This window comes from Rhinopithecus bieti, unplaced genomic scaffold, assembly GCF_001698545.2.
Source record: "Rhinopithecus bieti isolate Rb0 unplaced genomic scaffold, ASM169854v2 scaffold_31514, whole genome shotgun sequence".
Lineage (NCBI taxonomy): Eukaryota > Metazoa > Chordata > Mammalia > Primates > Cercopithecidae > Rhinopithecus > Rhinopithecus bieti.
This window is the reverse complement of record NW_016813496.1, coordinates 15236-43039: the sequence shown is the minus strand read 5'-3', so window position 1 is coordinate 43039 and position 27804 is coordinate 15236. Positions and strand designations below refer to the sequence as shown.

At 38.1% G+C, this 27804-nt stretch overlaps 1 protein-coding gene and 1 pseudogene across 3 annotated transcripts; both read left to right on the top strand.

Annotated features, from left to right (window-relative positions):
• Positions 1-25934, top strand: ZNF493 (zinc finger protein 493). 2 transcript variants are annotated; one of them, XM_017848529.1, is made up of 6 exons: positions 1-92; positions 943-1032; positions 9985-10108; positions 10611-10709; positions 23946-25280; positions 25436-25934. In XM_017848529.1, exons 3-6 carry the CDS (start codon positions 10078-10080, stop codon positions 25669-25671), a joined length of 1701 nt encoding a protein of 566 aa, XP_017704018.1. In that variant the 5' UTR covers positions 1-92; positions 943-1032; positions 9985-10077; the 3' UTR covers positions 25672-25934. The 2 variants fall into 2 exon arrangements, with proteins under 2 accessions (XP_017704018.1, XP_017704019.1); XM_017848530.1 differs by lacking the exons at positions 943-1032; positions 23946-25280; positions 25436-25934 and adding an exon at positions 12412-13726 and having other exon boundaries at positions 1-145.
• On the top strand, positions 25675-27804 carry LOC108512953 (zinc finger protein 98-like; annotated as a pseudogene). Its single transcript, XR_001880760.1, has 2 exons — positions 25675-25710; positions 25929-27804. The product of XR_001880760.1 is annotated as a zinc finger protein 98-like (transcript).

Below are 27804 nucleotides of genomic sequence, written 5' to 3'. Positions count from 1 at the left end.
GATGTGGCTGGGCCATTGTTTCTCGCTGCTGCCGAGCTCTAGGTCTCCCCACTGTTCTGTGTCTTCAGCGTGTGTGGCTTCATGACCTGAAGGTATTGGGAGATCCATAGCTAAGATGCCAGGACCCCCTGAAAGCCTAGAAATGGTGCGAGTGCCGGGTCCGACATCACGAGAGTGGGCAAGGGGTTGCTTGGAACCGGTGGGAAGTGGCTGTGGCGTGACTCAGGCCTCCTCTCAGTCAGCTCCACAATCTGCGCCCGAGTTTTTCTTGCCCAGCTCAGCCTCAGTCTCCTTCAGCCTTAAGTTGGCGGCTACGCCGACAGCCGGGGCCTCGGGCGTCTTGTCTCTCCCCTGCACTGTGACTGTGCGCTGCCTGGAGCCCTCTCTGGCAGCTCTGCACCCGCAGCACCGCGTCTCTCAGATTGTGCAGGGACCACGGGAGGGTCGTCAGGGGGAGAATCCTGAGTTGGGTTGCGGGTTCATGAATGGGAAGAGCTTTGGTCCGTGGGGTTCCCAGTTGCTATTTTCTCCTATTAAAAATTTATGGAGTCGCTGCAAAAATATTAAAGAATTTAATCAGAGTGGTTCTAGAATTGTAGAGCACCCAGCTATGTTTTGTAGTTTGTGGTCTGTGGGAGAGGCTTGAAGGAAAATCTTTTATAAAATGCATGGTGAAGAAACCAAATTTAGTAATTGGTTAGATGCAGTTACGTGGTTTCTTAATTTGTGCATTAAAGGTGAAACTTTCCTGGTTATGTAATCAGAGCTTAATTGGCAGTTTATAGTTGCTGAAGCCTGAATTTTGTTTCTCTGAATGTAGTAATTAAAAATAATGCACCTGAGTTAGATTTAGATTTTTTTTTTTCTTTTAAAGTAAGAATCCAGGGACTAGAGACACCTCAGTCTAATTGCCTGCCGCTTACTTATTTTCACACTCCACAGGGAACTGATTTTCTGCTGCATTTTTCACCTGTGTCCCAAGCAGCGTCTTGGAACCCATCCCCCATTTCTTCAGCCTCACTCTGGCTTGCAGTAAGATAATTTCCAGTTTCTTCTGACGTTCCCAAATGCCAGCTTTTCCTCCCTAATTCATATTATTGCCTTTTTGTCTTTTAGTGTACTTTTTATACCGTGTTTTAATTTTTTTTTTGGCAAAGCATTAAATGGTTAAATGGTGCGTTTAAGGAGATTTGTTATCTGTAAATATTTCCCATGAAAAGGAAGCAAATAATAATACCCTGACACTATACTGTCGTAAATCTCTGTGTCTCTTTTGCTTTTATCTTGTCTAGATGTTACCGGAATGTTTTTGGGTCAAAGTTCTCCTTTGGAAAATTTATGGGGTGATGTGTCCTCAGCCACCCTTTGGTTTTTTTCCTGGTCATGGGTTTCAGTACTATATGGGGATAAACAAAGGTAACTGCCATGGTTATGTTAGCTAGAGTGTCCATTGGATTCCAGCTTCTGGTGTATTTTCTCCCATAAAATGACCTGAGGTATGGAGTGTATCCTCTCAAGGGAGCAAGTGGATATTCTGGGGCTGAGGGGAATCTGCCGCTGGACTCTTATTTTGAAACGGTAACCCCTTGAAATGTTAAAATTGCCTTCACCCAACCAGGCTTCCATTTCTTGGAGACAAATTGCTGGTCAGCCAATCAGATGCTGGTAATGAGGGGAAAACACAGAAATAATTTCTGCCCCCTGGATTCTGTAAGGGGAGCAGAAAAATAGTGAAATAAATATAGTAAAAGAAAGAGAGTAAAAAAATGTGAAAATTTTGTGACCAAAAAAATAGTATCCCAAAAGACAAACAAGAACAAAAACAAAACTGACTCTAGTGAGATGGTGTAAGAGCTTGCCAAGTAAAATGCAAGTGGGACAGTCACCGAGAAATAGTGCAGTGTCTTCTGGATGGGTGGTTCTTGAGCACACAAGTGAGCAGGAGTGGTTGGAAGAATCTCTCAAGTGAATGAATGGCCTTACTTGAAACATGAGTCAGACACATCTGTTATTTATTTATTTATTATTATTTATTTGTTTGTTTATTTATTTTGGGAGGGGGGGACATAGTCTCACTGTCGCCCAGGCTGGAGTGCTGTGGCCTGATCTTGGCTCACTGCAAGCTCCGCCTCCCAGGTTCAAGCCATTCTCCTGCCTCAGCCTCCCGAATCGCTGGGACTACAGGCGCCCACCACCACGTCTGGCTAATTTTTTGTATTTTTAGTAGAGAGGGTTTCACTGTGTTAGCCAGGCTGGTCTCAATCTCCTGACTTCGTGATCCATCCGCCTTGGTTTCCCAAAGTGCTGGGTGGCGTGAGCCAACACGCCCGACCCACATCTATTATTTAACCAGCACTTCTACTCATGGATTTGTCACCTTGAAGGGATTTGTTCACTTATTTTGACCTGAGTTTTTATAGTAGGGCTTGAAAGGTAGAAAAATATTTACAAAAGACATGAAAGATGTGGGTTTCAAAAAATTAGTATCTAATCATATATGTCATTTGTTAAAATTCTCACATACCTTTTCTTTCCCAGAGTGAGTTTACGAATTTTCTCAGGTGTGTATTTTTATAACTGGGTAATTTCGAACAGAATTTCAAGGCTTAGCTTTTAGAATGCTGCCAAGAAAAAGAAGAGGAAAAAATCTCTATTTCATTTTTGCTGTAGAAAATGAATACATTTTCATGAGAAATTGTGGTAGATAATTGATTGGTTACATAGATTCATAAAAACATCAGTTCCTTTTTTTGCAAGGTAAATTTTTGACAGTGAATATCTCTGTTCAAATCCTGTTTTCTTGATTTGTGAGTTTCATGCTAAATATGAGAGAAACTTGGTACTGCGTAGAAGTGTTTTCATATGACTCATTGTTTACGGCATGATTTTTAATGNTTTTTTTTTTTTTTTTTTGAGACAGAGCCTCGTTCTGTCGCTCAGGCTGGAGTGCAGTGGCCGGATCTCAGCTCACTGCAAGCTCCGCTTCCGGGGTTTACGCCATTCTCCTGCCTCAGCCTCCCAAGTAGCGGGGACTACAGGCGCCCGCCACCTCGCCCGGCTAGTTTTTTGTATTTTTTAGTAGAGACGGGGTTTCACCGTGTTAGTCAGGATTGTCTCCATCTCCTGACCTCGTGATCCACCCGTCTCGGCCTCCCAAAGTGCTGGGATTACAGGCTTGAGCCACTGCGCCCGTCCTGCTTTTCTTATTAAGGTATACAGTATAAGCACCTTGGCCGGGCGCAGTGGCTAACGCCTGTAATCACAGCACTTTGGGAGGCCCAGGCAGGTACATCACGAAGTCAAGAGATCAAGACCATCCTGACCAACATGGTGAAACCCCGTGTCTACTAAAAATACAAAAATTAGCTGGGCATGGTGGCACGCACCTGTAGTGCCACTCGGGAGGCTGAGACTTGAACCTAAGAGGTTGAGGTTGTAGTGAGCCAAGATCGCACCACTGCACTCCAGCGTGGTGACAGAGAGAGACTCCGTCTCAAAAAAAAAAAAAAAAAAGTAAGCACTTAAAAAATTTTTTTTCCCTTATATGAACACTGTGTTTCAGTAATTTGTTGAATTTTTTTAAATGCTTAATTTCAAAAACCAAGTGAGTAACTCTAACATGAAAATTATGGGTGCTGACGAGTTGATGGGTGCAGCACACCAACATGGCATAAGTATACATATGTAACAAACCTGCACGTTATGCACATGTACCCTAGAACTTAAAGTATAATAAAAAAAAAAAAAAAAAGAAAAAAAAAAAAAAAAAGAGTGCCTTTGTAAAATAAAGGAAATACTCTTATAATCATGTTTTACAGGATTATTTTTTTCTCCTTTAGGCATGATTAGGCATTGGCTATTTTATATGCTGTAATGAGAATAATTTCAATAATAAAGTTTCTGTGTTAAATCAAAAAAAAAAAAAAAAAAGAAAATTAAAGTTTGAGCCCAGTGACTCAGAGCTAAGGCTAATATTGAGCCTGCAAAAGGAGTTTATGAAAGGCCTAGTTAGTTTTTTTTCCTGGAGAGCCTCCCCTGCAGAAGTTCCAGCCTGCTCACTCCAGTCATAGAAGAATCCTTTCTGCTGACAGAAGCTACAGAGTCCTGGAAAGCTACAGGCAGATGCAGTTAAGGCTAAGATAAAAGGGGACAGGGAGGGTCATACTAGCCATGTAGTTGTTATTGTACATCAGGGATGCTACTGATTTAGTATCCTGAAACTTTGCTGAAGTTGTTTATCAGTTTAAATAACTTTCCTGCTGAGACTGTAGGATTTTGAAGATATAGAATCTTGTCATCTGCACACAGGAATAGTTTGACTTCCTCTCTTCCTGTTTGAATGCCTTTTATTTCTATCTCTTCCCAGATTGTTCTGGCCAAGACTTTCAATTCTGTGTTGAATGAGAGTTTTGAGAAAAAGCATTCTTGTCTTGTGCCAGTTTTCATGAAGGAAGGCTTCCAGCTTGTGTTCATTTTCTATGTTGACTGTAAGTTTGTCATACTTAGATGACTCATTATTTTGATGTAGGTACCTCCAATGCCTAGTTTTTTGAAAGTTTTAAACATGAAGGATGGTAAATTTTATTGCAAACTTTTTTAACATCTACTGAAATAACCTTGTGGTTTTGTCTTTAGTTCTGTTTACTTGAAGAGTAACATTTATTAATTGTATGTTGAACCAACCTGTTATTTCAGAGATACAGCCAAGTTGATCACAGTGGATTAGCTTTTTGATGTTCTCCTGGATTTGGTTTGTCAGCATTTTGTTGAGGATATTTTCATCAATGTTCATGAAAAATATTGGCCTCAAGTTTTCTATTTTTTTGTTTTATATTTGCCAAATTTTCATATCAGAATAATGCTATTTTTATATAATGAGTTGGAAAGAAGTCCCTTTTTCTCAGTATTTTGAAATAATATTAGTAGAAGTGGTACCAGCTCTTATTTTACATCTGGTAGAATTCAGCTGTAAATTTGTCTGGTTCTTTGTTTTATTTTTGGTGGGTAGGCTATTTATGTATTTATTTAATTTTGTTTTATTTTACTTTTTGAGACAGAGTCTCACTCTGTCGCCCAGGCTGGAGTGCAGTGGCACAATCTCAGTTCACTGCAGCCTCCACCTCCCGAGTTCAAGCAATTCTCTGCTTCAGCCACCTGAGTATCTGGGATTACAAGTGTGGACCACCACACCCAGCTAATTTTTATATTTTTAGTAGAGATGAGGTTTCACCATGTTGACCAGGCTGTTCACTACTCTTGAACTTCTGACCTCGTGATCCACTCGCCTCGGCCTCCCAAAGTGCTGGGATTACAGGCTGAGCCACCATGCCCCGCCAGCTATTTATTTATTTATCTATTTTTATTTATTTTATTTTTTTGAGATGGAGTCTCACTCTGTCGCCCAGGCTGCAGTGCAGTGCCACAATCTCAGCTCACTGCAACCTCTGCCTTACGGATTCACCCCATTCTCCTGCCTCAGCCTCCCGAGTAGCTGGGACTACAGGCATCCGCCTTCATGCCCGGCTAGTTTTTTGTGTTTTTAGTAGAGATGGGGTTTCACCGTGTTAGCCAGGATGGTCTCAATCTGACCTCATAAGCCACCGCACCCGGCCCTGACCAGCTATTTGTTACTAATTCAGTTTTGGAGCTTGTTATTGGTCTATTCAGGGATTCAATTTCTTATTTGTTCAGTCTTTGGAGGATGTATCATTGCTCCAAGGTTACAATCCTCAAGCTTGGCCCAGCGAACTTTCTAATTCATATTTCCTCAGTTTTTTCCTTTTAGATAGACATATTACTTAGAATGTGCTAGAGGAACCTCTATGAAGGGATCTCTCCTTTGATTGTACTCTGCTTGCTGTAACACCCAAGGATGCAGAGTCAGGTTAATCCCACCTAGAATCTGCACATAGGGTCAGGCCTCTGCCTGGGATTTACAAGACAGGGTCAGACTTTGGATTGAGAATGTAATGAAAACCAACAAAATATATTTTCTGCATTGTGAGATGTCAACATAACATCTTAAAGCCCCCCTTTGAGAGTGTGGCTTTGTAAGCTTTTCAGATCTTGTTTGGTGACCTGCTACAGTTATATGAGAGGCTCTAGGTATAAATAGAATCTGATGACAGAATCTATAAGTGTAAACAAGCATCTTCAGAGTGAGAGATCAAGGCCACAAAGTATCCAGAGCCATGACCACAACTATACCTACCTGTAAATTGTAATTATGGAGTAGAGTATTCTTGTCCTTCTTATCCAAAAGCTAGCAAATCAGGATAGGTTGTCCAGATTCTGGAGCTCCACCAAAGCAGTTCTGTTTTCTATTTAGAATCAGCCTGAGTTTCTCCAGTTCGGCTTATCATTGGGCCATCAGCCTTGAGTCATTGGGAACCCTCTCACAATCACCTAGGTTTCTTTAAGACATTTGAGGATGTCAGGGACAGAATTGTGTCAGGCTGACAAGAGTGATTAATTCTGCTTGTGTCTCAGTGTAAGAGAAAGGAGTCATTCTGTGTTTTTTTCTCCCTCATAAGAGATAACTTTGGTTGGTGCCCAAATTAAAGTTTATCAAGTTTTCTGGTAGTTGGGTGAAAGACAGAGGAGGTCTGGCAACTCAAATAAACTAATTGCTTCCATTTCATATTATCATTCAAAAAATAGATGAAGCAGTCATGGTCCCTACCATCCAGGAACTTTTAGTCTAGACTAGCAACTGAATACATGGTTGAATTAAGCATTATGTGGTTGGTAGAATGAATAGATGTTTGGGGAAAAAAAAAACAACTTGGGCCACTTTTTAAAAATATTGCTGTGACTTCTGATGTTATCACCTGAAGGAATATTTATGGACTGAAGAGGTGTTATTATTTGTGTTTATTTTACTTTTCTAAGAATACATATTTATCTTCTAATAAAATTATCCTAGAAAACTTTAAAAGATTCATTTAAATTGCTTATTAGTGTATGTTATAAAATTGAGAGAGCAGTGGCAAAAATAGATTAAAGTTACATAAACTCTGGGATTTAAGTTTTTCTTAGGTAAGCTTAGGAAAAACAGAACTGGAAGTACCTCAGTGGCATAGAGAACAAATTCAACCTAGGATCTTCTCCCTGCCCCAGTTCTGATCAGATTCACTTTTTTTGGAGGCCTTTTTAGCTCTGGCCCCACTCTGGAGTCTTTCCTTACAAAACTGATTTGTAGAGATTCACGTTTTGGCTGGTAAATCCTGCTGACTTTCTAGAGCTGGTGCTCACAATATCCTGAAACCCAAAAGTAGATACATAAGAAAAATAAACTATACATTTTAAGATCTTAATTTTTAAATTTTGTAGTAAAACCAGTGCTTACAGAAACATTTCATTTAGCAACTTGTTTTCTATTCCTGCAGATCCAGTAGTTGCTATACAAGTCACAAACAAGTATATATAAACAGAAAAAATTCTCTAAACTACATTAAACTCTTTCTGTCTATATTTCTTTATATATCTTCATCTGTCTATATTTAGTTTTTAGTTTATATGTTTTTAAGAAAATCAATGACAGAGAAACAGAGGAAGAAATACTAATTCTGGGCCCTTTATCTAAATCCTAAGAATTATTGAACACTTAGTATGAACTTCGAAGGTCTTATTAGGATTTAATCACAGAATGTGTTATTCCCAGCACCGTGCTCTGTATCATACTCTTGAGCACATAGTACCTGCACAAGAGTGCTGAATGTAAGGAGCTCTCTGCTGTGCCTGCTTTCTCTAATGCTAATGATAAGCCCAGGTGGAGCAACATAGCAACATTGACTTTGACAGGGGACTTGTTTGGAACACCCATTCATGGACCCTTTCTAAACCTGCAGAATCACATTACATAAAGTGGGACCAACATTACCAAGTGATTTTTGAGTTCATTAAAGCTTGAGAGGCAATGCTTAGCTAAGTGACTGTCAGCCCAGGCTTCTCATTAGGATCACATGGCCAATTTGCAGACATCTCTTTACTTGTGCCATCTCCCCAGGTTCTGTGATTGTTCTAGGTGAAAGTATTCATGTTGTTTTAATTGTTTCTCATGTGACTCTAAGGTGAGGACAAAATCAAGTGGGTGGGGTTCAAGATACATTCATGAGAGTTAAGTTTCACCTTTGCACTAAAAGGTAGTCACAGGAACTGTTCTATTTGGTTTTGATAGGAAGAGGGCAGTGTGACCCATATTTTCATCACCATAGCAGAAATTGCTGGTGTTTGTGGCAAGGGCGGGCACATGAAGACAGAAATAGAGAAACGTATTTTTATATTCATTGAGCAGCTCGTTGTTCCTGAATCTCTGCTGTTATAAAGGACAGAAATGGGTGGGCTTTTTCTGCAGGTCTTAGTTCTTTTTTCTGTAGTTGTGAGGCTAGCAGGTAAATGGGTGGTGCTGACTTCTTCACAGGAATTTTCTCAAGATGCAGGTGTAACTTCTCCAGAGAATGTCATCTGAAAAGGATTTCCAAAGAAGGCAAAAGAGGAAAAATGGCTTTTTTTTTTCCCAGCTAAATATGTCTCAGATGAAGATCTGTGTCCACTCTGCCTCTTGGAATGCCATGCATTTAGTCCTTGCAAACCTTTACTTCTCTACTTGTGTTTCTTTTCCCCTAATGAGTTTAACGACTTTTTAAAATTCTTGTGATAGTCAAGGGTCTCTGCAAAATGTTTCTCTCCTATATCCCAGAACCTTCTCTACACTCTCTAAATCATGACTTCTTATATGCCATGCGAAATTCTTAAAATGAATTTATAGTCTGCACTATTTAAAATGTTCCCTTTGTTGCCTTTGAACATGGGAAAATGTAGATATTCAAGATTCCCATTGGCGGAAAGCTGGTGTCCTTAGTAAAGATAAATAACATGTAGTCTTGTGACTTCATCTGTTTTCTCCATTAACTCTGTGTGGAACAGGATTAAGAAAATGCTTATTTAAACAGGATGGCGTTTATTACCCTGAAAATTCTGGAAAAAAGTTATTGAGAGATACCCGCTCTCTCGGGTGCTAAAGAAAGACTACTTTAAAATGTTATTAAAAATTACAGAACATAGAAGATATCTGCATCTTGAACTCCACATAATACTGACTTTTCTGTATGGTTAAATTCAGACTAGAATTTACTTTTTGAGAGGCAGTATCTCAGCAGTGATGATGTGTTCTTCTGTGTGCATCGCATCAGCACATCATAAACATTTGTCCTAATGCAGTTGATTTTAAAATTTACTTAAAGAGCTCTCTGAAATACTTATTTCACTATAGAGTTCATTAGTTTTCTCTTCATTATTAAGTATCTTTATGTAGCTAAAGAAGAGCTGTGCATAAACCATCACATTTAATCCGGCAGCTGCCTTTCTTTCTTAGGTTTTCCTTGCATATATCTGTCTTTGGAAAATGAAGACTCTTGTCTTTGTTTACAGGGCAGAAAAATTGAGTAAAACACAGGTTCTTCCACTTACAGGATATTTGACAAAATATTCTTTCTGGGCCAAACACATTGGCATTACTAGTGAGCTTGTTAGAAATTCAGAAAGCAGAGTTTATTTCAGATCTTCTGGGAAAAAAAAATTGTGCACAAGATCTTCAGTTTATTGTTCACATTAAAACTTGAGAGGTGCCTTCTAACTCAACATCTTTTTTGTCTGAAAAATATACACAACTCGTTCTTTGTGTGGCAAATATAGCACTAAAAAAGTACATGTTTGTGTTTATGTATTTAGTTTATACTTTAGTATTCATAAAAGTATATATACACTGGTGTTGTAGATCTTATACCATTCTCATTCCTCAGAGAATACATTAGAGAATATTTCTGTGTTGAAAATTGTTGGATAACTTCAGTCATTCCTGTAAATCAGAACCAAGCTTTTTTACTCTCTCATTTAACCTTAACTCAAATGATAAATTTTGCCCACGTGTAAATATGTGTGTTTGTGTGCACGTGTGCATGCGTGTGTGTGTGTTTGTTTCAGGGGCCGTTGACATTTAGGGATGTGGCCGTAGAATTCTGTCTGGAGGAGTGGCAATGCCTGGACACTGCTCAGCAAGATTTGTATAGGAAAGTGATGTTAGAGAACTACAGAAACCTGGTCTTGGGTGAGAATAACTTTAATACACAATTCCTTATATACCCTAAAGTTTTCATTTCTCTGTTTTCGTAGAATAATTTTTGATAATTTATGCTTTTCATAAATGAGTTTCTGATGCCTGTTTTAAAAAAATCTTGAGGAATTGTCCGTGTAAAAAAAAAATTCTTCAGGATGTTTTATCTTGGCCTGATGTTTTTACATTTCTGAGCTGGTCTGTATCCTTCACTCTAGAGTAGTGAGAATTTCAGAAATTTAGTGGTATAAAATATTGTTGCCCATATGTTAAAATCTATATGCCACCACTAATTTTTTATCCATGAATACTGGGTGGTAAAATTAAGCACCTACAAATTTAAAATATTTTCTAAATGTTAAGAACTTTCTGTCATTAAATATTATTTTGGGATAAATTTTCTAGAATATTCTATTGCATCCTCTTTATTAAGCATGGTATTAGGTAGGCAATTAGAGAATACGGGCAAGATTCATGTTATTTATTTTTAATAAAGCAGGTATTGCTGTCTCTAAGCCAAATCTGATCACCTGTCTGGAGCAAGGAAAAGATCCCTGGAATATGAAGAGACACAGTATGGTAGTGAAACCCCCAGGTAGGTGAGAGTGAATGAAACAGTTGACATAGATGAAAGATTGAAAGATTAAAAAAAAAAAAAAGCCAGTCTCTGCCGGGCGCAGTGGCTCACACCTGTAATCCCAGCACTTTGGGAGGCCGAGGCCGGTGGATAGCCTGAGCTCAGGAGTTCGAGACCAGACTGTTTTACACCAACATGGTGTAAACTCTGTCTCTACTAAAAATAGAAAAATTAGCCAGGTGTGGTGGCAGGTGCCTGTAATCCCAGCTCCTCAGGAGGCTAAGGCAAGAGAATTGCTTAAACTGGGAGACAGAGGTTGCAGTGAGCCGAGATCGCACCACTGCACTCCAGCCTGGGGGACAAAAGCAAGACTTCGTCTCAAAAAAACAAAAAGAAAAGAAAATAGTTATCAAGTGAATATAATACCATCACCAAATCTGTCCTGCTGATTTGGGAAGCTGTGTTCCAAAGCAAAGAGTTTCTCGGAAGCCTGAGGTATATATGTTTTTGTTGTTGTTGTTGTTGTTGTTGTTCTCACATAGGGCCATCTTCTGTCTTATGCTTTTAAATTCTCTAAGGATTCTACTTTCTCTTCATTGATACTCCTTTAAGTTTACAGTGAGAGCGAAAATCCTCTTCATGGCATATAAGAGACTGCACAATCTGACTGCTTTTCCATTGTTTTGGGAGACATACAAATATCTGCATCTGCATGATTTTGAGAAACTTAAACTATTTTATTAGTTCTCTTTTTACATCATTTCTAAAATATGTGAGGGTAGTGGTCTCTGTTCTATTGGTTTTTATGTTAATTTTCTGAACATTTCATCCTATTCTTGTTAGTATATTCTTGAAATATAGTTTGAAATTATAAAGTATGATGTCCCTCTGTTTTTTTTCTCATAATTAATTTGGCTATTCGAAGTTTATTGTAGTTTTTTGTAAATTTTAGAATTGTAGTTTTCATTACTATAAGAAAAAATGCTACTGGAATTTTGATAGGAAGTTTGCTGAATCTATAGATTACTTTAGAGAATATGGTACTTTAACAGTATTTATTTTTTCAGTCCATAAATATGAAATATTTTTAAATTTATTTGTGTCTTCCCTAGTTTCTTTATTGGTTTATATCTTTCATTGTTAAGATTTTTTGTCTGTTGGGTTAAATTTGTTCTCAGAAATTAATTATTTTATTTATATTTTTAAAAAGATTGTTTTCTTGGTTGGCATGGTGGCTGGGGCCTGTAATCCCAGCAATTTGGGAGGCTGAGGCAGGTGGATCACTTGAGTTCAGGAGTTTGAGACCAGTCTTGCCAATATGGTGAAATCCTGTCTCTACTGAAAATATAAATAATTAGTTGGGTGTGGCAGTGAGCACTTGTAATCCCAGCTACTCAGGAGGCTGAACCAGGGGAATCACTTTTACCAGGGAGGCAGAAGTTGCAGTGAGCCGAGATCACTGTATTACACTCCAGCCTGAGCCACAGAGCAAGACTGTGTCTCAAAAACAAAAAAAAAAATTAAATTAAAAAAATAATTTTTTTTTTTTTTCCTGAGATGGAGTCTCACTCTGTCGCCCAGGCTGGAGTGCAGTGGTGTGATCTCTGCTCACTGTAAGCTCCGCCTCCTGGGTTCTTGCCGTTCTCCTGCCTGAGCTGCTCGAGTAGCTGGGACTACAGGCGCCAGCCACCATGCCTGGCTCATTTTTTTGTATTTTTAGTAGAGACAAGGTTTAACCATGTTAGCCAGGATGGTCTCGATCTCCTGACCTCATGATCCACCCGCGTTGGCCTCCCAAAGTGCTGGGATTACAAGTGTGAGCCACCATGCCTGGCCTAATAAAATTTTTAAAATTTCTATTATATCCAATAGCTTGTTTTAAGTGTATAGAACAATAACATACATTTATGTTAATTTTATATTTTGTTAATTTACTGAGTGTATTTATGAGTTTAGACAAATTTCAGTGTACTATGGTTTTTTATATATGTTGTATATATTCCTCAAACAGCAACTTTTTACTTGTCTTCAGTTTCAATGGCTTTAAAAAAAATTTTTTTTTCATTATTCTGCTACATACTTCCAGTGCTATGTTAAAATAGAAGCATTGACAATGGGCACAATAGAGTTTACTATTGGTATCTGTGAATTTGAAACAGCAAACAACTCCTTAAGTTTTCATAAACTAATTTCAGGAGGTAAAGATCTTTTCTTGGGTCCCCAGGGTTCTGGGATACCCCCTGGGTTTGTAGTGGAGTGGGGTTGTAACTTGGTTGCAAGGCTGCTGGGTCTGCACTAGGGTCCACATTTAGTTGTCTTGTTGCAAGAGGCTTGGGTAGTTGTAATTCCCAATTTTTTTTTTTTTTTTTTTGAGACAGGAGTCTTGCTCTGTCACCTGGGTGGAGTGCAATGGTGTGATCTCAGCTCATCAAAACCTCTGCCTAGTTCAAGCGATTCTCCTGCCTCAGCCTCCTGAGTAGCTGGGATTACAGATGCCTGCCAGCATGCCCAGCTAATTTTTTTGTGTTTTTAGTGGAGACTGGGTTTCACCATATTGGCTGAGCTGGTCTCGAACTCCTGACCTCAGGTGATCTGCCCGCCTTGGCCTCCCAAAGTGCTGGGATTATAGACGTGAGCCACCGCGCCTGGCCACTGGTTTCTTTTAAATGCTTGTTAGAAGTTTCACATCAGAATATTTTATTTATAATTATACTGCATATTCTCTGAAATTTTACTGCCAATTATTCAAAATACCTGCCTTTGATGAGTACACACTTACAGTCAAACACTGTAGTCAGACAAATTCTTTCTTAATGGTACATTAATGTTGCATACCAAATTGTATGAGTAAACATGTCTTATTGTTGTGCAGTTTCATATTAGTGGTGTTTTAGTGTAGGTTTCTTAATATCAGCTTGTCATGGTTTTTGATTGTTTTATGTATTACAATTATAGTCAATTTGCAATTCTGTCTGTATACTTTATGTCGATGTAAGGTTTAATTAAAAGATAAATCAGCCATATCTCTATCACAATCATATATGTGTGTTTATCTGTAAATATGACCCCAATATTGGTTATGGCTTATCTTGTATATATTCTTTCTTTTTTCTTTTTTTTTTTTTTTTTTGAGGTGGAGTCTCTCTCTGTTGCCCAGGCTGGAGTGCAGTGGCACAATCTCAGCTCACTGCAATCTCTGCCTCTCGGGTTCACATCATTCTCCTGCCTTAGCCTCCCAAGTAACTGGGACTACAGGCGTCTGCAACCACATCTGGCTAATTTTTTGTATTTTTAGTAGAGGGGGGGGGTTTCACCATGTTAGCCAGGATGGTCTCGATCTCCTGACCTCGTGATCCGCCCGCCTCAGCCTCCCAAAGTGCTGGGATTACAGGCATGAGCCACTGCGCTCTGCCTCTTGTGTATATTCTTTCTTAGCTGATTTTCAGTGGTGGTTTTATCTTGTCTAAGTGAGTAGTCATGTAAATATTTTCACCATTTCTTGTTTTCATGATTTGTTTAATCATGAATATATATTTCCTTTGTGTAAGAGAAACACTTCTGTGATTCGAAGGTAATTTTTGAAAAGATTTATAATTCTTTGTTTTTTTCAGTTTTTTGGTTAGAAAATTAATTGTTGTAAAAACACATAAAATTTAGCATCTTAAATCTATTTAAGTGTACATTTCAGGGCCCAACATGTGGGTGGCTCACATGTGTAATTTCAGAAATTTGGGAGTCCAAAACAGGAAGATCACTTGAGCCCAAAAGTTTCAGACCAGCCTGGGCACCATATGAACCAGCCTGGGCAACATATGAAGATTCCCTCTTTACAAAAATTTTTTAAAAGTAGCCAGGCATGGTGGTGTGCACCGGTGGTTCCAGCTACTTGGGAGATTGAGAGGGGAGGATTACTTGAGCCTGGAAGTTTGAGGCTGAAGTGACCCTTAATTGTGCCACTTCACTTCGGCTTGGGTGACAGAGTGAGACCCTATCTCAAAAGAAAGCTGTATATTTCAGGCATGTTAAGTATATTCACATAGTTACGCAAAAGACTTCTAAAAGTTTTACATCTTGTGAAACTAAAACCCAGTACCCATTAAGTAACAACAACGCATTTACCCTCTCCCCAGGCTTGACAAACACCCTTCCAATTTCTGTTTTTATAAGTGTGACTACTTAAGATATCTTATATAAGTGGAATCATACAGTATCCGTCATTTCGTTTCTGACATATAGGTGACATTTGGAAAGTTTATTGTAAAATGTGATAATTTCTTCTTTAAAACTGAATAATATTTTATTGTATATATATATATGCAACACTTTTGATGTGTTTATAAATCAAGAGACATCTGAGTTGCTTCAGCCCTTTGGCTTTTGTGAATATGGGTACAATAAACATGGATGTTCTGATAGGTCTTCCAGGTCTTGTGTTTCATATTTTGACTATAAATTCATAAATGGGATTGCTGTATTTGATAATTCAATTTTTAATTATTTGAGAAACATAACATTTTAAAATAATGACTGTATCTTTGCTTTCTACTAACAATATAGGTTTCATTTTGCATCATCAACAGATTTGGTGTGCTTAAAAAATTTATAGTGGCCATTGTAATGGGTGTGAGGCAATTTTGTTTTTCACTGTTATTTTCATGTGTTTCTGTACAAAGTAGAGAAATGTTCTGTGTCATTTCAAATGCTCTTTTTCTATATGTGTATCTTTTTTGATGAAAATTTTGTTCAATTGCTCATTTCTAAATCAATTTAGCATTATTGTTCAGTTTTAAGAGTTGTTCATATATTATGAATATTAACTCCTATCACATATGATTTGCAAATATTTTCACCTATTTCCTAGAAGGCATTTTCCCTCAATTGAATATTTTTTTTAATGTGCAGAAATTTTCAAGTATAGTGTAGTTACATTTTTCTGTTTTTTTCTTTGTAATTCATGCATTTAATATCATATCTAAGAAAATGGTGCCAAGACCCATATCATCTCATTTTTTTAAGAGATTTGTTATTTTTTCATGTCTAAGTTTTTTTGGTTTTGTTTTTGTTTTTGAGATGGAGTTTCATTCTTGTTGCCCAGGCTGGAATGCAATGGCACGATCTTGGCTCATGGCAACTTCAGTCTTCCAGGTTCAAGCAATTCTCCTCCCTCAGCCTCCCAAGTAGCTGGGATTGCAGGCAAGCACAACCACACCCAACTAATTTTGTATTTTTAGTAGAGACTAAAAATACATGTTGGTCTCTATGTTGGTCAGGCTGGTCTGGAACTCCTGACTTCGGGTGATCCATCCACCTTGGCCTCCCAAAGTGCCGGGATTACAGGCATGAGCCACCACGCCTGGCCACATGTCTATGTATTTTTTTTGTAAACTTTTTGTATATAGTTTTAAAAAATGGTGTAACTTTATTTCATCAGTGTTGATGTTGTTTTTAATATTTTTTGAGAAGATTATCTTTTCTCTATTGTGAGTTCATGGCAGCTTTGCAAAAGATCAGCTAATCACATACAGAAGGCTTCATTTCTGGGCTCTCTGTTCTTTCATCTTTTTATTTTTGTGTAAATATCATACTGTTTTTGTTATTGCAGCTTTTAATGTGTTTTGAAATCAGAAAGTATAATGTCTCTTTGTTCTTTTTTACGAGTGTTTTGTGAGTTACGGTTTATAATCAAATTATAAAATGTTAAGCAGGCTGGGTGTGCTGGATTACACCTGTAATCCCAACACTTTGGGAGGCTGAGGCAGGCAGATTGCCTGAGCTCAGGAGTTCACAACCAGCCTGGGCAACAAAGTGAAACCCCGTCTCTACTAAAATACAAAAAATTAGTAGGGTGTGGTGGCACGTGCTTGTAGTCCCACCTACTCGGAGGCTGAGGCAGAAGAATTGCTTGAACCTGGGATGCGGAGGTTGCAGTGAGCTGAGATTGCTCCACTGCACTCCAGCCTGGGTGACAGAGTGAGACTCCATCTCAAAAAAAAAAACAAGTTAATGTTTTTGCAATAAAACTGTGCTATTGTAATTTTTTTGTTTGTTTGTTTGTTTTTGAGATGGAGTCAGCTCTGTCGCCCAGGCTGGAGTGCAGTGGCTGGATCTCAGCTCACTGCAAGCTCCGCCTCCTGGGCTTACCCCATTCTCCTGCCTCAGCCTCACGAGTAGCTGGGACTACAGGCACCCGCCACGTTGCCTGGCTAGTTTTTTGTATTTTTTTTTTTAGTAGAGACGGAGTTTCAACGTGTTAGCCAGGATGGTCTCGATCTCCTGACCTTGTGATCCGCCCATCTTGGCCTCCCAAAGTGCTGGGATTACAGGCTTTTTTTTTTTTTTTGAGATGGAGTTTCGCTCTTTTGCCTAGGCTAGAGTGCGGTGGCTGAATCTCGGCTTACTGTATCCTCCGCCTTTTGGTTTCAAGCAATTCTCCCTCAATCTCACATTGCATTAAATCTGTAGATTACATTGAGCATTATGGACATCTTCAAAATATTTCAAATTTTGAACAAGAGCATGCTGAAGGGTGTGTCGTTTAATTTCTATGTATTCGTACTTTTTTTTTTCTGTTTTATACTGCTGAGACCAGCTCGACTGGGGAGACCCCAACCCAGAGGCGCTAGAGGAATTAAAGACACACACATAGAAATATAGAAGTGTGAAGTGGGAAATCAAGGGTCTCATAGCCTTCAGTCTCACCTGAACAGAGATTTACCCATGTATTTATTAACAAGCCAGTCATTAGCTTTGTTTCTATAGATATTAGATTAACTAAAAGTATCCCTTATAGGAAATGAAGGGATGGGCTGAAATAAAGGGATGAGTTCGGCTAGTTATCTGCAGCAGGAGCATGTCCTTGAGGCACAGATTGCTCATGCTATTGTTTGTGGTTTAAGAATGCCTTTAACCGGTTTTCTGCCCTGGGCAGGCCAGGTGTTCCTTGCCCTCATTCTGGTAAACCCATAACCTTAGCGTGGGCATTATGGCCATCATAAACATGTCACAGTGCTGCAGAGATTTTGTTTGTGGCCAGTTTGGGGGCCAGTTTATGGCCAGATTTGGGGGGCCTGTTCCCAACATGTCCCCCTTTGATTTGCAGATCGATAAAGGCAAAGGCAGCTTTGTCATGGTGAGCTACTTCTCGCAGGAGTCAGGATCCGTAACTACAGACTATCAACACAGATTAAAAGCACAATCATTGAACTCACAGATCTTCCGAGTGTTTTTGTCCATTTTAATGGGTTACTAGCTGCTAATCTGTCTGCAGCTCCTTTAAGCCCTGTAGTTCTTGGCAGCAAGGTCCAGGTGTGCCTGGGATGCTTTAAATATTTGTTCTTTTAATTTTGCAATATTCAAAGATAAGTCTGTAGAGTGTCTTTCTGGATGCTTTTTTATTCTTTCCCAAACTTTGATCTTATTAAGAACTATTAATAGTTTCCACAAATCCTTGTGTTTAGCTCCTACAGCAGGCCATATAATTTGAGGTTGAGGTGCCACTATACCGCCATGGTTCCAGATAATAGGAACTCTTGCTGTACTTCTTATCATTTCTATCATCTGACCGTATTGTTCAGATCAGCTGAACATAGTGTGGCCATGGCACACAGACTGAGAGGTGCAATTTAAGCTAAACATCCCCTTAGGGGACCAGTTAGTAATGATTCCATAGGAATCGTTGTGCAGCATCTCTGCCCATTCTGTAGTGCACTCTTTCTAAAGAAGTACATTCATTTTTTCTGGTCAGGTTCTATTTTGTTTACAAATAGGTTTTTGAGGGCAGTATTCCTCAATTATAGGAGCAGATTTAGTATGGTAAATACTGAGATCAGAAAGCATGTGGAACTGTGTCATAGAGTGATTACATCCAGGCATTATTACCAGCCAAGATAGATAAATGTGCCCAATAAGTATAATTGTTCTCTGTCAGCCCTTGTTGAAGGAATACTCACAACAATGGTGATAATTGCTATCATAGCTACCACTAAATTACTCATTGTGACTGGTTGTCCCACTTTACTCAGGTTTTCTTCTGCCATCTGTGACAGCTTCTTGATCTGTCCCAATGTGGGTGGCTGTGTTCAATGGGTGTTGCTTGTGACAGTAGGGGTCTTCCTCAGCATCACTCTCAACATGGCTAGAACCAGAGGGTCCTCAGGATCCTCCCAGAATCTCTTCCTCGGCATCTGGCTCATGATAAAAGTTTCAGATGTCTTGATGGTATCCAAATCGGCTATTGATTTTGGCCTGGAGGAACAAAAGCATAACCTCTACCCCAAGTTATTATTTTACCTATTTTCCAACTTATTGTTATCGGCTGTCTCCACCAAATCAGTTCTGCTTCTGTCTTTGCAGCTGGTTTCTGTAGATTCTGTTCAGCTGCTGATAACATCTGGCCTTTGGGCAGGCTCAAACAATTTAAAATTAATAATGCTAGATTCAGTTGCATCTGTGGGGTTCCCTATTCTCTACTTTCCTCCCTCTGCTTCTGCAACTGCTGTGTTAGGGAGAGATTCATTCTTTCCACTATGGCTTGTCCTTGAGAATTGTATGGGATACCAGTAATATGTTTAATATTCCACATAGAGAAAAATGTAGCTGTAGCTTGGCTAGTGTAGCCTGGGGCATTATCTGTTTTAATAGAAGCTGGAATGCCCATCACCACAAAGCACTGCAAAAGGTGATGTTTAACACAGGCAGAAGACTCTCCTGATTGGCATGTAGGCCAGACAAAATGACAAAAGGTGTCCACACATACATGTACATAAGCTAGTCTCCCAAGTGAGGGAACATGTGTGACATCCATTTGCCAAAGAGAGTTAGGTTCCAATCCTCGAGGATTAACTCCTCCTGTAAAAGATGAGGAATGTACCATTTGGCAAGTTGGGCATCGCTGGTTAATAGCTTTAGCTTCTTTCCAGGTAATGCTGTATCTGCGTTTAAGACCAGAGGCATTAACATGGGTTAAATTGTGAAAGTGTCTAGCATTAGGTATTGCATTAGCAACTAGGCGATCAGCCATTTGATTCCCTTCAGTCAAAGGTCCTGGAAGAGGTGGATGAGCCCTAATGTTAGTGATGTAAAAAGGGTGCATTCTACTCCTAACTGCTGTTTGCAGTTGGGTAAATAAAGTCATCAGTTGTTCATCTGTATGAAATCGTAACTGAGCATTTTCAATTAACTGTGGAATGAACCATGTATGAAGAATCAGAAATCACATTAATAGGCATATCAAAAGCAATCAATACCTCAATTACCACTACAAGCTCTGCTTTNCCAGAGGCATTAACATGGGTTAAATTGTGAAAGTGTCTAGCATTAGGTATTGCATTAGCAACTAGGCGATCAGCCATTTGATTCCCTTCAGTCAAAGGTCCTGGAAGAGGTGGATGAGCCCTAATGTTAGTGATGTAAAAAGGGTGCATTCTACTCCTAACTGCTGTTTGCAGTTGGGTAAATAAAGTCATCAGTTGTTCATCTGTATGAAATCGTAACTGAGCATTTTCAATTAACTGTGGAATGAACCATGTATGAAGAATCAGAAATCACATTAATAGGCATATCAAAAGCAATCAATACCTCAATTACCACTACAAGCTCTGCTTTTTGAGCTGAAGTATAGGGCATCTGGAAAACTTTACTTTTTGAGCCAGAATAAGAAGCTTTACCATTACTAGACCCATCTGTAAAAACATTCTCAATACCTTCAATTGGTTTACATTTAGTTATTTTAGGGATAATCCAGTTAATTTCAAAAAATGAAACAATTTTGTTTTAGGAAAATGATTATCAACAATACCCACAAAGTCAGCTTAATGGGTTTGCCAAGTAAGACTGTTTATAAAAGCTTGCTGTATTTGTGCCTTCATGGGAGGGATAATAACTTTTCCAGAATCATATCCATGTAATTTAATAATCCGAGTTCTCCCAGTCTCTATCATAGTAGTGATTTGATCTAAATAAGGAGTTACAGTCCGTGAATTGGTATGTGGAAGAAAAAGCCACTCTACTAAGTCCTGTTCTTGGACAATAACACCAGTAGGTGAATGCTGAGTTGAAAAAATTAGCAATTCTAGAGTCTTCTCTGGATCTATTCTATTTATTTGAGCTTTATGAACTTGCTTCTCAATTAGTTGTATTTCTCCCTCAGCCTGACCTTTGTTAATTGTGGAGGGCTAGTGAGACTAGGATTTCCTCTAAGGATAGAAAACAGATTACTCATGGCATAGGTAGGAATGCCTAGAGCAGGTCATATCCAAGTAATGTCCCCTAGTAATTTTTTTGAAAGTCATTTAATGTTTTCAGTTGATCCCTACGTATGGTTACTTTCTGTGGCACAATGGTAGTGTCATTTACTAAGGTTTCCAAGTAGGAGTAGGGAGTAGTAGTATGAATTTTGTCAGGAGCTATAATTAAACCAGCACAAGAAATCAAATTTTGCAAGTGATTGTAACATTGGAGTAATATTTCTCAAGTAGGGGCAGCACAAAGTATATCATCCATATAATGAATACTGTAACACTGAAAATTTTTTGAGTAGGTTCAATTACTTGCCCTACATACATCTGGCAAATTGTTGGACTGTTTAACATCACCTTGTGGCAACACCTTCCAATGAAAACGCTTAGCCGGCTGCAGGTTGTTTACTGTAGGAATCGTAAATGCAAACCGTTCACAGTTTTGCTCAGCTAAAGGGATAGTAAAGAAGCAGTCTTTTAAATCTATGACTATTAAAGGCCAAATTTTGGAATTATAGCAAGAGAAGGCAATCCTGGCTGTAATGCTCCCATAGGTTTTATAACTGAACTGATGGCTCTTAAGTCAGTTGACATTCTCCATTTACCTGATTCTTTCTTAATTACGAAAACTGGAGAATTTCAAGGGGAATATGTTGGAGCTATGTGCCTGTTTTCTAATTGTTTGGTAACTAATTTCTCTAAAGCCTCCAGTTTCTCTTTACTTAGCGGCCATTGTTCTATCCAAATTGGCTTATCTGGTAAACATTTTAAAGGTATAGGTTCTGGAGGCTTAACAATGGCTACCATCAAAAATGATATTCTAATCTTTGGTGGGAACTTTGTCTTTCTGCTTGAAGTGGTTTTTTCAAACCTTGCAAAATTTTTTTCTAGGCCCATACCAGGGACATACCCCATTTCGTGCATTGTATGTTGACTTTGAGGGCCATATAATTGTTCCAGAATTAGAACTTGTGCTCCCCATTGTTGTAATAAATCTCTTCCCCATAAATTGAAATGTCCCCTCCTGTATCTACCAAACCTTTGCATTTCTTTCCCTCAATAGTTATTTCACAGGTAGGACGTTTATCAGTAATTTGATTTACCCAATAAGCTGCTTTGCCTTGTTTATTTGTGCTTCCAAATCCTCCTGTTCATTTAATTTTACTTTTTCCCATTTAAATCTATGACTTATTTGTGATTCCCATTTTCACATACGGCACAATCAGGAGCAGTGTTATGCGCTCTCCTGGCTCTGCTTTCTGGGGAACAGAAGTAGATATAACAATTTGAATTTCCCCATTGTAATCTGAATCAATGACTCCTGTATGTATTTGTACCCCTTTTAAACCTGTATGTATTTGTACCCCTTTTAAACTAGACCTTCCTAGAAGTAATGCTATTGTCCCCGCTGGCAAAGGTCCACAGACTGCTGCTGTTGGGACCTTTTGCAGGGGTTCCCCAGGCAGAAGGCTCACAGCTTTTGTGCAGCATAAATCTACTGCAGCAATAGCAGCTGTGGCGGAGGACAGACAATGTACAGGGATGACAGAATGGCCCGATCTGGAAATGCCCCAGTTTTGAACGGGGCCTGTGATGGGACCCTCATGGCATTTCCCAAAATCTGGTTCCCATCTTTATCAAACTTAGAGTGACAGTGATTAACCCAATGTTTTCCTTTTTTAAATTTTGGACATATTTCAGGATCAGCAGTTTTCTTTTTTCCCCTATCTGGCGGCCTGACTTGCTGATTTTTTCTACATTCTTTTTTAGTATGACCATGCTTCCCACAGTTAAAACAAGCTCCAGGAAATGGAGTATTTCCTTTATCCACTCTCAGCCCTGCCACTGTGTGTGCTAGCAGAGTGGCCTTATGCAGATTACTTCTGATACCATCACAGGCCTTGATATAATCAACTAAATGTGCTTTCCTTTTGTGTTTATTTTTTAGTTAAAGGAAATTATTCGTCTTTTTTTTTTTTTTTTTTTTGGAAATGGAGTCTCAGTCTGTCACCAGGCAGGAGTGCAGTGGTGTGATCTTGGTTCACTGCAACCTCTGCCTCCCAGATTCAAGTGATTCTCCTGCCACAGCCTCCTGAATAGCTAGGACTACAGATAAGTGCCACCATGCCCAGCTAATTTTTGTATTTTTAGTAGAGATGGGGTTTCACCATGTTGGCCAGCATAGTCTCAATCTCTTGACCTCGTGATCCACCCGCCTAGGCCTCCCAAAGTGCTGGGATTATGTGCATGAGCCACCGCGCCTGACCCCTGGTCATCTTTTTTCATAATACTCAGTAATCACTTGCTACACCTGTTTTCTTTCTGTGGTACTGCAGTGTCTCTGCTGCTGTAACATTTACCTTTGGTCTCAGCATACTCAAACTGTCATTCCAAAGTAAAGCACCATTTCTTTTTGCACTGTGTATCATAGGAGACAGAAACCAGTGTCTGGAAAAGCCCAGACAAGCAAGTAATAAAGAAGTTTGAGGCAGCATTTTACTTGTCTTTTTTTAAAAAAATCAAAAGTTGGCAATTTACCTCTTTTTTTCTTTTTTTCTTTTCTTTCTTTTTTTTTTTGAGATTTATTCTTGCTCTGTTCCCCAGGCTGGAGTGCAATGGTGCGATCTTGGTTCACTGGTACCTTAGCCTCCCAAGTAGCTGAGATTACAGGTTGAGCCACTGCATCTGGCTGGCAATTTACTTCTAAAGGCATTATGTTATATTGGGGACCTGGAATAGCCATGTTGGGTGAATGTAATAAACTTTAGCTCTTCCCTTCTGTGTCACTTTGTGCCCACCTGGGGTGCTTCAAACACTTAACTCATTTATAATTTTTTCTCAGATGTATTCTGGTTAGTATGTTTTTGTTACATATATATGTCTGTAAAGAATTGGAGCCTTTGGTATTTTGCTATGCTATCTTGTTTATGTAGTTTGTATAATATTATAGGTTAGATTTGTAATCTATGTTTTTCTGAGTCTAGCAAGTGGAGTAATTTGATATTTTTATTTCTTTCAGTTATATGTTCTCATTTTGCTGAAGACCTTTGCCCAGGGCCAGGCATTAAAGATTCTTTTCAAAAAGTGATACTGAGAGAATATGTAAAATGTGGACACAAGGATTTACAGTTAAGAAAAGACTGTAAAAGTGTGAATGAGTGTAAGGTGCACAAAGAAGGTTATAATGAACTAAACCTGTGTTTGACAACTACCCAGAGAAAAATATTTCAATGTGATAAATATGTGAAAGTCTTCCACAAATTTTTAAATTCAAATAGACATAACACAAAACATACTAGAAAGAAACTTTTCAAATGTAAAAAATGTGGCAAGTCATTTTGCATGCTTTTACACGTATGTCAGCATAAAAGAATTCATATTAGAGAGAATTCTTACCAATGTGAAGAATGTGGCAAAGCGTTTATCTGGTTCTCAGCCCTTACTAGACACAGGAGGGTTCATACTGGAAAGAAATCCTACAAATATGAAGAATGTGGCAAAGCTTTTAACCAGGACTCAAACCGTACTACACATAAGAGAATTCATACTGGACAGAAATCCTACAAATGTGAAGAATGTGGCACAGCTTTCTACCAATTCTCACACCTTACTAGGCATAAGTTAATTCATACTGGAGAGAAACCCTACACATGTGAAGAATGTGGCAAAGCTTTTAACCGATCTTCAACCCTTACTAGACATAAGATAATTCATACTGGAGAAAAACCCTATAAATGTGAAGAATGTGGCAAAGCCTTTAGTGTTTTTTCAACCCTTACCAAACATAAGATAATTGACACTGAAGAGAAACCCCACAGATGTGAAGAATATGGCAAAGCTTATAAGGAGTCCTCACACCTTACTACACATAAAAGAATTAATACTGGAGAGAAACCATACAAATGTGAAGAATGTGGCAAAACCTTTAGTATAGTCTCAATCCTTACTAAACATAAGATACTTCATACAGAAGAGAAACCTTACAAATGTGAAGAATGTGGCAAAGCTTTTAAACGATCTTCAACACTTACTAACCATAAGATAATTCATACTGAAGAGAAACCCTACAAATGTGAAGAATGTGGTAAAGCTTTTAAACAATCTTCAACCCTTACTATACATAAAACAATTCATACTGGAGAAAAACCCTACAAATGTGAAGAATGTGGCAAAGCTTTTAATCGGTCCTCACACCTTACTACACATAAGAGAATTCATACTGGACAGAAACCCTACAAATGTAAAGAATGTGGCAAATCCTTTAGTGAATTCTCAACACTTAGTAAACATAAGATAATTCATACTGAAGAGAAACCCTACAAATGTGAAGAATGTGGCAAAACTTTTAACCGATCTTCAATCCTTANAATTCATACTGGAGAAAACCCTACAAATGTGAAGAATGTGGCAAAGCTTTTAATCGGTACTCACACCTTACTACACATAAGAGAATTCATACTGAAGAGAAACCCTACAAATGTGAAGAATGTGGCAAAACTTTTAACCGATCTTCAATCCTTAGTATACATAAGAAAATTCATACTGGAGAAAAACCCTACAAGTGTGAAGAATGTGGCAAAGCTTTTAAGCAGTCCTTACACCTCGCTGGGCATAAGCATGTTCATAGTGGACAGAAACACTATAAATGTGAACAGTGTGGCAAAGCTTTTAGGCGGTCTTCACATCTTAGTAGACATAAGATAATTCATATTGGAATTCATACTGAAGAGATTCTACAAATGTGAAGAATGTGGCAAAAGCCTCTTCCCTTACTAAAGAATGTGGCAAAGCTTTTAATCAGAACTTAATCCTTACTACACATAAGATAATTCATGCTGGAGAGAAACCATACAAATGTGAAGAATGTGGCAAAGATTTCTATTGATTCTTATACCTTACTAAATATAATTCATATTGGAGAGAAATTCTACAGATGTGAAGAATGTGGCAAAGGATTTAATTAGTTCTCATCCCTTACTAAACAAGAGAACTCATATCATAGAGAAATCGTACAAATGTGAAGAATGTGACAAAGCTTTTAACCACTTCTCAAACACCGCCTACATATAAGATAATTCATGCTGGAAGGAAACCCTACAAATATGAAGAATGTCTCAAAGCTTTTTACTGATTCTTATACCTTACTAAACATAAAATAATTCATAAAGGAGAGAAATTACACAAATGTGAAGAATGTGGCAAAGCTTTTAACAAATCCTCGTCCATTTCTAAACATAAGATAATTCATACTGAAGAGAAAACCTACAAACGTGAGGAATGTGGCAAAGCCTGTCCAACTTACTGCACATAAGATAGTTTATACTTGAGAGAAGCCCTACAAATGTGAAAAATGTGGCAAACCTTTTAACCAATCCTCAACCCTTGCTACACATTAGATAATTCATGCTGGAGAGAAGCCCTACAAATGTGAAAAATGTGGCAAACCTTTTAACCAATTTTCAAACCTTACTAAACATAAGATAACTAATACTGGAGAAAAATCTTAGAAATGTGAAGAATGTGGTAAAGCCTTTATCCAGTCCTCAGCTCCTACTAAACATAATTAATGATGGAGAGAAACCGTACAATTGTGAAGAATGTGGCAAAGCTTTTAACAAGTCCTCAAACCTTATTGAACAAAATAATTCATACAGGAGAGAAACCCTACAAATGTGAAGAATGTGACAAAGCCTTTAACCAGTCCTCAAGTTTTGCTAAACATAAGAAAATTCATACTGGAGAGAAACCCTATGATTGTGAAAAATATGGCAAAGGCTTTAACTAGTCCTCAGTATCTTAACACACATGAGATAATTCATACTGGAGAGAAACTCTATAAACCAGAAAGATGTGGCAATGCTTCTGACAACACCTCAAACTTTTCTAACCATAAAAGAAATCATATTAGTGAGAAATCCTAGAAATGTGGAGAATGTAACAAAGTATTTAAATGGTTGTCACACTTGATTATAGGTAATATACTGGAAAAAATTCCTACAAGTGAGAACAATGTGGCAAAATTTTTAACTAATACATCTTACTGCACAGAAAATCATTTATATTTGAGAAAAATTGTACAAATATAGACTATGAAAAAGATGTCAGTATCTGCTCACATCTTAACACCAGAGAGTTCAGGCTTAATAAAAGCATGATAAGTGCAATTACTGTCAAAAGATCTTTCAGAAAATATTATCCTTTAAAGTGAAGGAGAGTATATTAAAGATGAACATTACAAACATAAAGAAGGTTGTAGTACTTTTACTTGTATCGGATCTTATTGTCCACATTTTGTACTAGAGAAAAACTCTGAAGGGGTTGCTCAAACTTTATTCAACATCAGGGAATTTATATTGGAGAATTGTCTTGCAAATGTAATAAATTTGGGAAAACACTTTTCAAAACTACAGCTTAGGAAACACCAGAGTTTATACTAAAATATATTTTCAAAGATGCAGTAAAATAAAAAAATTCAATCCAAATTTAAGTCTATGTAAATACCAGAATTTATAGTAGAAATATATGAGGAACTGACACTTCGAATATTCTAAATCAGAGTTCTGAGTATATAAAATAATCTAAAACTAAAGTTGGTAGAAAAATTATTTGTATATAGTGTTAGGAGTAAAAGATTTGCAGAGTAATAACTATATTCAGATCATACATTCTTGAAAAAATTACAGATTTTTTGAAAAGCAAATGATGTAACTCAGCTCTTTATTTTCTGCTGTTTCTTCATTCTTATTGACTTGTGAAAACATGTCATCATTTGTTGCTGCATCAGAGGTATGAGAGATTCTTTTTCATTAGGTGGGCATTATTTATTATCTTTTTTATGGATGAGTAAGAGTATTAAAATGTAAGATGTATGATGAAAA

Coding starts and splice junctions, on each gene's coding strand:
- ZNF493 (XM_017848529.1), top strand. CDS start 10,078: ATGTTAGAGAACTACAGAAACCTGGTCTTGG. Junction 10,109..10,610: donor CTACAGAAACCTGGTCTTGG/GTGAGAATAACT, acceptor TTTTTAATAAAG/CAGGTATTGCTGTCTCTAAG. Junction 10,710..23,945: donor TATGGTAGTGAAACCCCCAG/GTAGGTGAGAGT, acceptor TATTTCTTTCAG/TTATATGTTCTCATTTTGCT.